At 39.7% G+C, this 15,875-nt stretch overlaps 1 protein-coding gene across 1 annotated transcript; it reads left to right on the top strand.

Moving 5' to 3' along the window:
* The first annotated feature begins 15,054 nt into the window (after nucleotides 1-15,054).
* On the top strand, nucleotides 15,055-15,612 carry LOC112297260 (trafficking protein particle complex subunit 2-like). The gene has a single exon (XM_024552087.4). It carries the CDS (start codon nucleotides 15,061-15,063, stop codon nucleotides 15,610-15,612), a length of 552 nt encoding a protein of 183 aa, XP_024407855.2. The 5' UTR covers nucleotides 15,055-15,060.
* Nucleotides 15,613-15,875: the final 263 nt, after the last annotated feature.

Below are 15,875 nucleotides of genomic sequence, written 5' to 3'. Positions count from 1 at the left end.
ATCAAAGCCCCACTGTCTTGAACTCTACCTAAAATGCCTAGCATAGCCAAAAATTCAATAATTCCCTTCTAATTGCCTCTCATAGAAATGTTTCACAGTTCCCCAAGTGGTACATTCTTTGTCCACAAGCCTTAAATCCAACCTGTTCAACTACAGATGTGTTCCTGGTAACCTTTGGCTGTATGGTTTTGGCAGTCTGTCCTTCTGGGAACTCCTGAGTAGTTTACAGAATGTCTCCCAAACTTGTCCATTAGAAGGAGCTGTGCATGGACTCATACCAACCAGGTAAGTTTCTGCCAGCTTCCTTGGTGAAGGAGGAGTGGTAAGGTACAAAGTGATGTGAAGAGTATGGGGTAGGTGGGCCAGGGGAGAGTAGTGAGGGGAAAAAAGGGGACAATTGTAATTGAACAATAATAAAAAAAAATTTTAAAGAAAAGAAAATGACATCAGCAGAATTTCAGTCTCAGCTACCTGTCAAATCAAAGTCTCCTTGAGTCTCCTTTGCAGTCCTCTTAACAGTGCGTGACACAGCATTCTGATATTTCATAGACACTTTCTAAGTTACCTGGGGATTCCCCCTGGACACAAGGGCGAAGTCATCCGGCCGCTTGCGTTGCAGCCTGGGCCAGCTGGAGGCCTTCTGTTGCTCTGGGCCTTACTCAAAGCTGGCAGATTTTGAGGTCATCCAGCACCCTCATATGTGGAATAAATTGTTTCCAAAATTTAAACAGGTATACTAAATGTTAACGAGTTCAACAACTTGTTGATTGTAAAGCTATCTATATCTTTTCATGCCCAAGACTCCTGGATTCCAAAAAATTTACTGAGGTGTCAGACTCCTGTATTTGCAGAACATGTAGACAAGCCGATGTTCTTGTCCTGTCAGCATGATATCATGAATGTAACGAGTATAATATCCCATGCCAGTGCCCCAGGAACCAATTGACCCAATTAGTGAAAAGCTAATTCTTTTGGTATCGTCTATATTTTGACATAGAAAAAAAGAAAACACTGGTAAGATCCCTATATAGAAACCATAAATGGAAAGGTTCCTGTAGAGTGTCAAGTTGATTAATATGCCATCATTTTCCAAGACTGCCATCTTTCATTCTGGCCAAACTACCGAAGTCAATGGGAACGTGAGAAGAATATTTATGCTTATATCTTTCATGATGACGCTAGTCTCTGTGATTGTTTTTTTACTTTCTGTTTTGAGAAGGGGAAATAATTTGAACAGATTTTGGCTGAGACATGTACACTAAAAATTATAAGCATCCTTAGAAAACTTAAATGGTATATGTGAATAAGGTATACATGCTTATGGACCTCAAAATTCAAATTATCTAAATAGCAATTCTACCCAAATTGGCATGTAGCATGTAGAATTAATGCGATTCCAATCAATATTCTAACATGCTTTTTTGTACAAGTTTTTGAGCTGATTCTAAAATGTATACAGAATTGCAAAGTTTCCAGATAACCAGAAATAAAATCGAAGGGCTTACACTAGCTGATCTCAAGACTTACTATAAAGACTGCAATTAAAAGAGGAGGGCATAAACACAAGCACAGATACATAGATCAATGGAACCAAACTGAAGATCCAGAAATAATATCTACACATGCATACTCACTTGGTTTTCAACAAAAGTGTCAAGATAATTCAGTAGGGGCAAAGATAATTTCAACAAATGATACTAAACAACTAGATATCTATTGGGAAAAAGTGGAGTTTAATCCTCACAGCTTTTATAAAATTAACTCCAAATGAATTATATACATTAACGTAAGTGCTAAAACTATAAAGCTTCTAACATGGCTACAATTTTTCAAAACTGGTAATAGCAAGTATATCTTTCCTGTATTGATGATGAGACTATAAAATGACAATCACTTTGGCAAACAGCTTGGTAGTCTCCTAAATAGTCAATATCATAATGAAATAGTAAATATGAGTATACTCTCTAGGATAATACTAAAATACACTAAGTTGCTCACATTACATTAGAGGTAGCAATTCACTTTTTTCATTCTTGAAATCTAGAGATAGAGAAATAGAAAAAAAGATTCAAAAATATTTTTGAATATGAAAATGATCACTACTAGAATTAGACATAAGATACACAGATGCCTTCCAATTCAGTAAGCAGTGTAAAACAAACAAAATGTCCACTTAGCAGTAGCAATACACAGGCATGTTCATAAACCAACTAATATTGCTGAAATCTTAGAATACACACTAGTCTAGATATCGCTGTGAAGGTATGTTGTAGATGTGATTAACATGTAAGATTTTACGACTTTAAATAAAAGGGATTACCCTCCGTAATTTGGGTGAGTAGTGGATATAAAGGCTCATCTCATCAGGTGAAGGCTTTAAGAGCAATAACTGAGGTTTCCCAGAGAAGATGTAGGAGGAACCTGGGAAAGTGTGAGGGTGGGAATGAGCTGCCTAGCAATGCACCAGCAAGTCCCCAGTCTCACAGGGCAGCTGCAACAGACTGGATTTTATTGTTTTATCTAATTTTATTTTTTATTAAAGACTTTTATTTGTTTATTTTTAGATAGAAGGGCAGGGAGGGAGAAAGAGAAGGAGGGAAACATGGCAGTGTAATAGATAGATCAATTGGTTGCCTCTCCCACGCCCCCAACGGGGGGACCTGGCCTGCAACCCAGGCATGTGGATGGACTGAGAATCAAACCAGCAACCATTTGGTTCGCAGGCCAGCACTCAATCCACAGAGCCACACCAGCCAGGGCCACAGACTGGATTTTAAAGAGAAGTGAAACAGAGAGAGTTCTTCATTGAAGTCTGCCTAAGGTTTACAGGTCTGAGAGTGCTCTTCATTCTTTTCCCCATCCCCCTGCCTTATGTCCATGCACTGTGCCAAAATTGTACTTGTGGACAAACACTTATAAAGACTCCTAATAAGAAAAATATAATAGTTATAAACCTTCTTCCTGAAGAATTTCAGGAATAACCATTATTTCAAAGAGATTTAAAATGAGAAATCCTGTCCTAATTATATTTTCTCCTCCTAGAAGGAGAAAGAGGTTTCTAGGAAGTCACTTTTCTTCCTTCTTCCTCATGAAATCAATTAACTTTTCCACCATGACGAAAGAAAAGTCATTAACATAATATTTCTGTGTCCTGTCTAGTTTCCAGTGCTCCTCTCATGTTAAAATTGCTTTCTAAAAACATTGCATAATTTCTGCCTCTTTTAACTAGACTGGTTATTTCATAATTGTGAATTACCCAAATTTAGACCCCAGAGGATCTTAAGTGCCTACATGTTCCCAAAGAGCCATTAATTTCACCACTATTTGCTCATAGTAACTCATCCTTCTTGCCAAGCCCTTGATGAGTAATTCACTCTGCTGATCCATCTCTGTGTTCATTCAAAGATAAGAGTTGCTTTGAGAGGTGCTCAGCCGTATAAATCTGTTGGCCGCAATAATGCCACAGCTGATCGTTTAGTAGTAACCACTGTGGCATAGCACTAACCCTCATGGCCTTATGGTTGCTTTTTTAGTATGGTTTTAAATGTGTATAGCATTTCCTTTCTCCCACAGAAGTCCCAGATGCACTGGATAGCCAGGAAGGTTTGTTCCTTTCCAATTGCAACCTATGGAAAAATAAAGGAATTCTTACCTCTCAAAAATAAAAATTAGATGTGAACACGTGAACATAGAAAAATGGTATGGATTACCAAAAACAAAGTTCAGCATAATGGAAATCCCAAATCACAATTTTTTAAAAGAAATTGAGTAGTATGACCATAAGAGTTTTGTACAAGTAAGTATCGTTTTAGTGTGCTTCAGTAAGTGACTGGAGTCATTAACAAAGAAATGTGCATCAACAGAATAGCTTGTTTTACAAGATAAGTTAAGGACAACCACCATCACTCCTCAAACTCAGAAGTGTGCCTGTATGTAATTTCATGTAAATTATCGCATTGATTATTAAATTACTTCTTCAAAGTGAGATTCATGTAAACTTCAACCGCAGTAAGATAACTTAAATTATGAATTATTAGTAATCTGACTACAAGAGTTTTTAAATCCTTGAAGATGTTGCTTTTTTGAATATAGAGAAAGAAATTACATTAAAAGATAAGCTATTCATCTATCTTTCTAATTACAATAAAAAAAATCAATAAGCCACTCAGAAAAAGACAAATAACCGTATGATTTCACTCATATGTGGAATCTAATAAACAAACTGAACTAACAAGCACAATAGAGACAGACTGGGGGATGGTTATGGGGTGGAGGGATCGAGCGAAAAGAAAAAAGAACTTATGGACACCGACAACAGCATGGTGATTGCGGGGGGGTGAGGGGAGGGGGATATAAGAAGGATAAATGGCAATGGGAAAAATACAATAAAAAGAGAAAAGAGACAAAAAATCATGTTGAAGTTGAACTACCAGACTTATTGTTGATAATTTGAATGTATTCAAAATACTTTAAATAGCAGTGAAATACTTTGTTGGCCCATGTTGTATAAAGCAGTTGTTTTCTGTTTCATAAGAATAGATGAACCAAGTAGAAGGCTCATAGGGAAACGTGTTTGCATTGTTGGACTATTTTTATTGACCTACTATAAAGTGACTGGATTTTAAAATCAGACAGCCCTTAGTTTGCCTGACTGATATTAATTTACTTACTATGCTGAGAATGATGCTTGGCATGTCATTAGGGCTCATAAAATATATGTAAAATGAGTAAAGGAATGAACTGGGTAATTAGCATACCATCCCTTTCCCATAAGAGAATATTAGCTAATTCTCAGAGTAAATATGATAGGTTATAAATATTGGAAATAATGCCTGAAACAGATTTGATACAATGCCTGACACTGTTGGTACTCAAAAAATGATTTCTAAAAACCCACTTATTGTTGAACAAGTATCTAATCCCTACTATAATCCCATAATTACCTCTTGTCTCACCACTTGTTACCAAGTTCCCCTCACTCTAAGCAGACAGACTCGCTCCAAACTTCAAACAGAAAACCGAGGCCAGTAGATAGGAATGCTCTCACATGTATTACAAATGCTCTCATTCGTATTCAAAACTATAAACCTAAGTACAGGCACGTCCATCCTTTGACTCTTCCCTCCAATCTGAGTAGAAATGTCTGTCCTTTCCATTCCTCCAGTGGGGTCCCATTTCCTCCTATCTCCTCAGGGACCATATTCTGTCAACCCCTCATCTTCCCCCTCTCTTGTATGTCTTCAACACATCTCTCCCACTCTATGTTCTTTTAAGTGGGCTCTCTCACATAAAATAAACAGCTATTCCTTGACACCGTGTTCTTTACTGGTTGCTCCCTTCTCTCTTATTGCCAGCATAGCTACACCTCTTGAAAGATCTGCTTCTCCATGCATGTTCATGGAGCAGTCCCTCATAGTTCCAATGGGCCTCTCTTCTTGATAGGACCTCTCTTGAGAAGAGAGAGGTTAATAGGATAAACTATAATTCTCATCCCTGTAGTTGTCCTCAGAAATGCAACAGACACTCTTTCTCTCCCTCCTCCATTATCCATTGAAGATTCCATTCATCTTTACCTGTCACCTCAGAAAGTCTTGAGACTGATCTGGTGGTTTGACCCAAACCTTCATTCTTGAGGGGCCCGAGCTCTTTCTAAACACAGCTTCTCAGGTTAGAACTGCTCTATGAGTCCATTCCGTTACAGTTAGACAAGGGATTGCTCAGAGAATCACCAGGTTCTGTATGTGTTCCTCTCTGCTCCTGTTGTGAATGAGCTGCCCTACTTTCTCCTACTGATTGTCCCTTCCCAAATGGTGTCTTCTCTTCTCGCTGTCTGCTCCCCCCGGGACACAGGGAACCCAAAATATTCTGGCAGTAACCATAGCTTATGAGTCACTAAGACTTTTAACTGATTCCCTAGCAAGAGTGTACCCTCTTTAGGGACACAGATTTTGTGATGATTAATTGTATGTGGCAACTTGACTGGGCCAAGGAGTGCCCAGATATTTGGTTAAACATTTATCTGAGTGTTGTCTCCAAGGGTGTTTCTGGAGGAGCTAAACATTTGAATTGGTAGACTGGGTAAAGCGGATTGCCTTTCCCAATGTAAGTGGGACTCATTCAATCCATGTAAGGCCTGAATAGCTCAAAAAAGCAGAGTACAGGAGGATCTGCTCTCTCTTTCAGACCATCTTCAAGCTGGGACTTTGGTTGTCTCGTACTTTCAGACTCAGACTTTAACTGGAGCTTATACCATTGGCTTTCCCGGTTCTCAGGCCTTCAGACTAGGACTGAAACTATACCATTCTCTCCTGGGTCTCCAGCTTGCCAACTTCAGGTCAGAGGACTAAGAAAGGGTTACAAAGTTGCAGGGCAGGAAGCACAAAGGCCCCCAGTGGGTGGCTGAGGGTGAGGACACTGGCAGGTTCTACCTTTGGTACCCCAAACCATGTATTTTTCCTAATGGGGTCACAGTGCCATATGGAGGACTCTGAATTAATGCATATACTACATCCTGAAGGCTGGCACCCTGTTCTAGCAGAGTATTACATCCAAACTGACACCACCAGTATACCTTTAGCAGGTCGTTCCAGCACTGTGGAGCCCCTGCTCTGGGCAATGCAGGAAGCAGTATGTTCAGCAGAGCTTACCCTTGCACTTCCACCACTGCGAACTGGGTCATACTGTGCTGTGTAGAATTACATACACACCTGTGGATCCGGGATTCTGTAAGCTCCTGGAAAGTAGTGCAGGCTGAGTCTCTGTGAGTGGGACAGCAAACCCACACCCCTAACAGGTACCTAACCGAGTGGACAAACCTCTGGCCCTTCAGGAGGGAACAGGCCCGATGTGGTTGACTTGACACCAAGTAGCTATTTGGTGTCCTAGAGAAAATGCCCTATCAGGGGCTCAGCATTGGTCTTAGTCACTGACAAACTGGACATCCAGAGGCAGCAGTAGATATATAGGCCTTAGTAAATGGGAGTCCCTGCTCTGGGGGCCCTCTACATCCCCCTTCTCTGCCACCATGGCCACTGTGTTCATGTGCCAGGCTGCTCATATCCTCATCCTGTCTGGAACACCAGGTGACTGAACACAAAGACTGCATGATGCCAAATGGCGAAGTCTTTTGCTTGCATCGTGGTTTAGTGCCTCTTCCATGGTGCATGCTTTCTGGTACGCGTTAGCATCTGATAAAAAACTTCACTCCTTCTGAAGGCCTGCTTCCCTTAGCCTTTGTATTCCTTCCTCTGCTGTCTGCCATTTCCACTTTGCTCAGATGATGGCTCTAGTACGGTTTCTAAGATCCACCCGCATAAGTGTGTTCCATTGCCTGAGACCCTTGCCCGTGTGCTAAACCCTCTGCTCCAGGAAAGGACCCCAAGTCAGCAAGTGTTTCTTTTATACAGGCTTACTTCTGGGCCCCCTTGTTTAAGCCTTGTCAAAATCCAATCACAAGTCTACTCCCCTGGGCTCCTACCAGTACGTGTTAAGTAATTCTTGCCACTACTTAGGTGTGTTATTCCTTTCCTCTCTTATCAGGTCCAGCACATCCCCCAGTAGGGTTGATTTGGGATTTAACCTTAGTTGCGAACTTGACAACCTGGAGATAGGGTGGGCACATTCCTGAAGGGGACAATTTTTGCCATGGGGGAAAGGCTTTTGCAGTATCTTACAACAATAACAAGTGATAGACCTAGATGTGGAGAAAGGAGCAACCTCTGTAAGTTCAGAGCATTCTGAGGGCCTGTAGAGCCCAAATCTCCAGGGACATTCTCCCAGATGTCTCTGTTGCATGTGGCAGGGTCCCAGGACCTGCTGTGGCTGAGCGCTTGAACACCTCTATGGCTCTGTGACTCCCCAAATTCTAGTGCTTATACCTTGGCTGGGTATGTTCCTTCACTGTAGAAGATAATGGCTTATTTGTAAGTTGCCCCAAACCCTCTCTGGTGCTCAGTAATGGCTGGGAGCAACGAGGCAGAAGCGTGGCCCGAGCATTCACAGGAACAACAACTGAAGGTGATCCGCATGCTCCCTGCAGCTGGCTTCCTCAGAGGAGATCAGAGCAGTGCATGTCTGCGGCTATCACACTTGGTGCTGAGGAGTCTGGGAATAAATTCATGACGAGCATATAGAAAACGAAATGTGACAGATAACTAGTAGGGAAGATGAAAAGCTGTACAAGAAAGAAATATGATCATATTCACTATGGTTCAGTGATGAATTATGTATGAACAATCATAATAAGAATGGAATTTAACCAAGAAAAAAAGTACCAAAACGACTTAATCAAATGGGAGAGTATAAACAGAGACGTGGGGACCAGAAGAGACCAAAATTCCTCTCTTCTATATAGGAAGTCCTTAAGCAATTTCTAGGAATGAAGGATTGAGAAATAACAGTATAAGCAGTTACTTTAAAATATTAAAGTTCATAATAGGAGTAACAATGAAAATACCTGAAAGTGGTACTCTAGGGAACAGGAACCTATGCAGTGAAAAGACGTTTAGCAGAGGACTGCCGTTTTTCTTTCTCTTTTTTTCCTCTACTGCTTTTCCTTTTAAGCCTATGATATTATTTCCTTTTTTTAACTCTCTCAATGTTTTAACTTTGATTAAAATATTAAAATTAAATTTTAAAAGGAAAATAGAGCCTTCCAATACTTAATTGTAAATTCTAATGAATGATTCATGCATTTTTCAGATATTCTGCCATTGAAAAGTACATTAATACTTATGTTGTACACATAGCTCATTCATTAAAGGGACATGCTTTAATTTCATATTTCACTAGAAGTGTTTTAGAATGCAAGATTTAAAATATCATCTACCATGTCGTTAAATAATTTTTTTAAATGTTTTTAAGTCAGGCAGTAGGGAGTTTTATGGGGTTTTCAGCTCGTTTTCTGATAATACACACTTGGCTCACCATCCACATGTGTCAGCTGTTATCAGCTGCCTGTGTGCGTCACTGCGTTCACTTTGTGGTATTATCTGTAGCCAAAGGAAACACAGAGGAAATCATCGCAGCGGATCCACACATTTTAATCAGTTAAAAAAAAAAATCTGCTCCCTCCCTGGTATTTTCACACAGCAAGCCTATAATAGCACATTTTAAAAATGCAAAACAAAAACTTGGTTGTGGATTCTGATAGCAGCTAATTCAGCCTTAAAATAAATTGTATGAAATCAATAATTCCAAAAAACCTTCTAGTCCCCAAATTTGCATTGACATTTTCCACAATAGTGTCACTTAGGGACACTTGTGCTCAGAGCGTCCATGGTTTTGGCCTCTTTCTTTCACACCTGATTCAGGGAAAGCCTCATCGTCCAGTAGGCAAAATCAAACCCCTTTTCCCCCACAAAACAGGTCTTGTAAAAATCCACTTTGAATGGCATTGATAAGCAATATTCATCATTATATGTGCCATGTATAAATTGCTCCATAACATAAGTGCTGGCATGATTTTATTTATCCTCTATATCAGATTATTCCTGGATCTGAACCCTCACCTGCCTAGGTAGGGAAGCAGCTGATCAATGTCAGTCATTGGTATATTTCCCCATTTCTTTCAAGGGACTGAACAAAGACCCCAGGACTGACAGGTAAGAGGAAAGGGGGAGGACCCAGGTTCTTGTTCTATGGCTGCCATCTTACTGTTCTTTCACTGAGCGTAGCATTCTGCCATGGCACGCTTCTCCGTCCCCATCATCAGGGACTGCTGATGGGACAGCCTAGGGAGATGACAAAGGTGTTCCTTCCTGAGCCCCTCTTTGGGCATCACCTCAGCCACAGGAACTCTGACAGCTGCCAACAAGGCTGTAGCTTCTAAGATTTCACCTTCACAAATGCCCTCCTGACAATCCTCCATGGGAACAGTCAGCTTTACTTGTTTTTCCTTTTTTTTGGGGGGGGGGGTCGGGAGTTAAGCCTGCTCCACTAGGGCAGGGAAGAGGTGGGGCATGAAGGAAATTGCTCCATTAAATTATTAATACCTTGTCCTGCCACAGTTATTAAAAATTTTCAGTTACTTGTCCAATTTTCCTTAAGGTAATAAAGAGTGCGTGTATAAATACTTATATTCATGCTTGAAATAATTACAGTAATACCTTGCCAACCATGCTCGTGAAAAGTTCTGGGACTGTCAAAATGGTTGGCAATACTTTTTCATTAAAAAATAAAAGGTTGGACAGAAAAAAAGTTTAAATGGCTAGATATTTATAATACTTAAAAGCAGAGTAAAATAAAGTCTTGTCCAAAACAGATCATACTTGTCATGAAAAACATGTTCCAGTAGGAAATCTTCCATGAGTGCCTCTTACAGTTGTTCCAGAACCACTGCTGCCCTGTGGGCTGCTGAGTCAAAAAGAGTGAGAACCGTCACCTACTTCCTTGAAATTTAAGTTCTTGCATTTGTAATCTTCTCAGAGGCCCTGCTCTACACCGGCATGAAAGGCAATGGAAGGGTATATCCATTACCTTTGAGGTATTAGCAGTGTCAAATCTTTTTATTTTTCTTAACGAAATAGTGCCTGAATGAACCCCGACTCACCGTGGATGGCAATAATTTCTATGTTAGTTATTATTGGTGCTCACTCATTCCCTTTTACCAAATGCTTGTGCCTTTTTATAAGTTATCAAGATGATTAAGAAGTATTATTTTCCCAGATTAGTTCCATACATTTGTTGAAAAAATAAAATGTAAAAGATCTTTTCTCTCTGCATAACCTTGTAGACCTACATGTCTGAAAGAGAAAGAGAATCCTGAGGATTTAGCAATTTTTTCCTGCATAAGGATCATTGAAGCACCTGTCAAAATACTAATTTTTGGCTGCAATCCCTAGAGGTTATGATTCATTGGGTCTCAGGCAGGGTCCAGAAATTGGTATTTTGCATATTTATAAAGTTTAATAAGTGATTTTGATATTCAGTCTTAGGAACATTTGTAAAGGACTGAACTCTACACCTTACATATGTAAAACATCTCCAATATTAAAAGTTTGTTATAAAAATTGAAATCACTACAAGTATACCCTAGGAGTTTCAAAAACTGTGGTTGGCAAGAAATTATAATTTTATGAGACATAATTTTACATACATGGCCCTCTGCTTTTTGTTATTGTGATAAAGTACACTAACAAAATTTACCATTTTAACCATCTTTAAGTATACAGTTCGGGGGCACTAAGTACAGTCACATTGTTGTGTGGCCATCCGCATCATCCATTTCCAGGACTTCTCATTTCCCCCAATGCTAACTGTTTACCCATTAAACACTAACTCTCTGTTCTCCCCTTCCCTCCAGCCCCTGGCAACCCCTATTCTACATTCTGTCTCTATGACTGACTTACTCTAGGTACCTCATAAATGTGGAATCATATAGTATTTGTCTTTCTGTGACTGGCTTATTTCACTCAGCATTATGTCCTTGGAGTTCATTCATGTTGTTGCATGTGTCAGAATTTCCTTCCTTCTTAAAGCAGGAGAGCATTCCATGGTGTATATATGCCACATTTCTTTATCCATTAAGCCACTAATGGACACTTGGGTTGCTTTACGTTTTGACTACTGTGAATAATACTGCCATGAACTTGGTGGTTACACAAATATCTGCTCAAATTCCTGCTTCCAGTTCTTTTGGATGTATAGCCAGAAGTGAAATTGCTGTAATTCTTACAATACTCTTAAGATAAAGGAATGCCCGCATGTATTTTATCTGAAAATTCCTGAGATATAAATTTAATGCTGATTTTCTAAAGTGACAGTACTAAGACTGACCTCACATTTGTGGCTTGTCTTTACTGGCTCTTCCCTTCTGGGTCTTTATATCTAGGTTTGTTTTATTTTTTCCATCTTCAACATGCTCTCCCATGACAAGTTCACCATTCCCTTCACCTAAGTCATTTTCCCTTGCTCATAGTTTCCAAATTCACCGTCAGGCCCCAGACTATCTCCTCCAATTTCTGTTGCCTGATGAGCCATATCTTTGTGAACGAATAAGCTATGTCCCAGGAGAATTGTTCCATTGGCCATTCTCTCTGTCTCCTGGATCTTTGACCTCTCTGGTTCTATCAGCTTCTTCCCCAGAGGCTGTAATTCTGGTTTAAAACAGAGATTCCTGCTAGCTTTGAAAACAAAAACACTGAAGCCCAAGTTTTCTGTTGATGGTTCACCAACCCTATTTCTACTGCTAAACATAGGCCCCTGCATTTCCACACAGACACACACACATACAGAGGCTTGGCAGTTGCTCTAATTAATGAGCAGGGTGGTGTATTCACCTTACATTTTGCCCTAATTGGTAGACCCAATACCCAGGGAAACAGTCCTAGTTTGCAACTGAAACAGAAAATAAGAGGTCTTTCAGCTGAAGATTAAAGACAGGACTGTGTTATTTCCCTCACCCCTACATTACTTAGATAACAAGTATACTTCCAAACAAATACTTCCCTTGTCAGTGGACACACACGTACACACACACACCTTTCAAAGGAGCTGCCCATCTCAGACTTTCACTCACGCCTGACGCACAAGTCCCTGGTCCGGCCCGGGGCCTGCCTGCTGCCAATTGCAAAAGCAGTTGATTACTTGCTCGAATCGACCATTGGCCAAATGGCCTGCGGCTGTTTGAAATCTCAGGCTCTCCAAGTACCAAAATGTATAAAACATGTTTCAGAAAAATCCACCGGAGTCTCCAAAGTCAGACTTTCAATTCAAAAGTTGCCTCCTCACCAGAGTGCTCACAAATCACTTGCCAGACTCGCCGTGGCTGCAGAGGTGTGATAGGGCGTGTGCACAGATGGATGCAGGCCCAGCTTCGGGTGAGGCCCTGTCTTCAGCTAGGCACACAAAACAGTGTTTGTGGATGAGGAATAAATCTTCCATTAAAACGGCAGGTGGTAGAGGTGGTTTCTTTACTTCCAACAAAATCAGAATAAGAGAATAGAAGAACAAGCCAAATTTTAAAACACAAGTCCAAAAAGTAGGGAAGAGACCCTGGGCTTTTGAATTAGAAACCCTTCCCCACAGCCCACAGAAAGACCTTCTGTCTCACACTCTCCTTACCTTTGCTGCTAAGCCCCACGCAATCTCTTGCTCCATTCTCTCCAGCCACAACTGTGTTTCCAGAACAGCGCTGGAACTACTCTGCCAAGGCCAGTACTCTAAAACAGAATGCAGCAAATGCTATTAAATCTATGAAACTCATCTCTTTAATAAACTATATTTTGGTGGTGGTTCAGTGAAACTGACCATTTCATACATTCTAATTATACTCTAAAAGTATGTAATTATTTTCTAAAGCTATTTGGCTATGTGTGTCAAGAACCATCAAAAAGTTACATACTTCAACTTAGTGATTATGCTTCCTAATAACATAATCCAAAATGGGTAAAAAGTGAATGTATACATATACAAATATATACTTACAGTAGTGATATTTTAATAAAAATGAAATACTATCCAACAAATGAGAAATGTTTAAGTAAATTACAATACAAATACTTGAACTGTTACTATGTCTATTATTATAAACAACATTGTAAAAACCTAGTAAATGTGAAAATGCACTTGGTAGAGAACTAAATACAGAAAATACAACTATAAATATGTAAAAAAAAAATCTGCATGAGACAAAACCTGTGAGGATGGATAGCAAAATTTGCACAATGGTGTGTTAAGGTAGCAGCACTGTGCTTTTGCTTATATTTGAGTAGTTTGTTGACATTTTTGCATGATTTTAAAAATAAAAAGTGTCTGGCATTTTTAAATAGTTAGCATCATATGGCCATATAAAATCATTATTAAAACACCTTTACAATGCTTATGAATACATATTCTCTAATGCATAGTGATTGTAGTTGTTTTTTAATACACGTGAATTATTTTCCTAATTTGAAATTCATCTAAGATAATTCCAAACAATCTAAAAACCTGATGCTTTTACTCCATTTAGTCTGTTAAACCGGCTATTTTATAGTCTAGTGCCCAAATGGTTGTCTCGACTGTGTGCACATACAATGGGTTTTCAAGCTCATTCAATTTCTAACCATATACCCTGAGTGAGGCTTGAAGTTTATTTTATCTCAGATACTAATGAAATGGTTCTGACTGTGTAATTTTCAACAAGACCAAATAAAATCTTCACAAATTATATGGCTGTGGTGCTTTATCACTATGGACATGTGAGACTAAGTACCAAATAGCAGTAGAAAATACGAAAAAAATAAAAGGAGTCTAGAGCAGAGGCAAGAGATTTTGTCCCACTGATTATGTTCTGGACAAAGAAATGTGAAAGATGCAAATTGGCTGAGAGGCACTTTCCTTTTATTTAATGGTAATAAAAGAGTCGGTATCATATCAGAACAAATGCATGCAACGTCTCATTCCTTTCCACAGATAAGGCTAATAAGAAGTGCATCCTGATTGTAGCACCACGTAGGACCACAGAGATAAAATGAACAAAAGTGTGGGGTGGCAAATTGGGGAGAAGGAGAAAGAGTTGCAAAAGCAGGGAACTCCCTTTTATCGCCCACTCCTTCCCCATCTCCTGCCTGAGCTGAACAGTGAGAAAGTTCTTTGCAGACTCCTCCATGAGTTTCAGAGTTCTCCAGTCACTTCCATATTTCATAAATGACTTGTCACTCTCAAAACAAAAAAAAAAACAAGAAAATGTTTGTGTTCAGAGCACATTATAGGACGAGTTTCGACAGGTTCCCATGTGCTTCCTCTTTGCCAGTGAAAAACTGGGGGAAACCTGTTTGCCGTTTCCAGGCCTCTTGATGTCCCCTCCCCTCCCATTCGAACAACCATTGGATGGCCAGACCACAGGTAAAACGAGGACATGTCATTTCTCTCCTCCATGTCCTCTAAGCAGCAGACAATTTGAATTATTATAGGATTTCAGTCTGTATTTCTTAGGGTTTTAACATACTTAGCCTCGTGTTTTTACCTGAAATTTTTGTTGTTGGTGGTTTCTAGCATTCTTCCAAGAACCAGTTTAAATCCGTTGTCAAAGCGAACTGAAGCTGTGGACGGCAGGCAGCTGCTGCGGGAACTCCCTGGATGTTTACGTTGTCTGCGTCTCAGCGCAGGAGCCATATATTGAAGACAATGTCTGGAAGCTTCTACTTTGTCATTGTTGGCCACCATGATGATCCAGTGTTTGAGATGGAGTTTTTGCCAGCTGGAAAAGCAGAATCCAAAGATGATCATCGTCATCTGAACCAGTTCATAGCTCACGCTGCCCTCGACCAGGTAGATGAGAACATGTGGCTGTCCAACAACATGTACTTGAAAATTGTGGACAAGTTCAATGAGTGGTTCATTTCAGCATTTGTTACTGCAAGTCATATGAGATTCGTAATGCTTCATGACATAAGGCACGAAGATGGAATAAAGAACTTCTTTACTGATGTCTATGATTTATACATAAAGTTTGCAATGAATCCATTTTATGAACCCAATTCTCCTATTCGATCCAGTGCATTTGACGGAAAAGTCCAGTTTCTTGGGAAGAAACACCTTTTGAGCGGAATGCAGGAAAATTCGGAAATAATATCACCACAATGGGGTATACTCAGGAATGTGTACATTGTAAGTCACTTGATTAAATAGCCTGGCAAAGTTTTACTTGTAGTCTCAACTTATCTAAACCTAACAAAATTACTTGTATAGTTAAAAATAGTACATTCAGTTTCTTAGAATTACCAATAGATCAACAGTTGCTTAAGAGTAGTTATTTATAAGGAGTTCTTTATCCATAACCTTGAAATACCTTTATTTTAAAAATTGAATATAAGCTTTTGACTTCTTCATTCAGAGAGCTTGACCTTGATGTAACAGTCCTGAACCAAGTGTCATTGTCAGGATTTGGAAGA

Source organism: Desmodus rotundus, chromosome 11 (assembly GCF_022682495.2).
Source record: "Desmodus rotundus isolate HL8 chromosome 11, HLdesRot8A.1, whole genome shotgun sequence".
Taxonomy (NCBI): Eukaryota; Metazoa; Chordata; class Mammalia; order Chiroptera; family Phyllostomidae; genus Desmodus; species Desmodus rotundus.
This window is presented reverse-complemented; position numbering and strand designations above follow the sequence as displayed.

Bases quoted from the DNA above. Each gene is read 5' to 3' on its own strand.
- LOC112297260 (XM_024552087.4), top strand. From the start codon at position 15,061: ATGTTTACGTTGTCTGCGTCTCAGCGCAGGAGCCATATATTGAAGACA.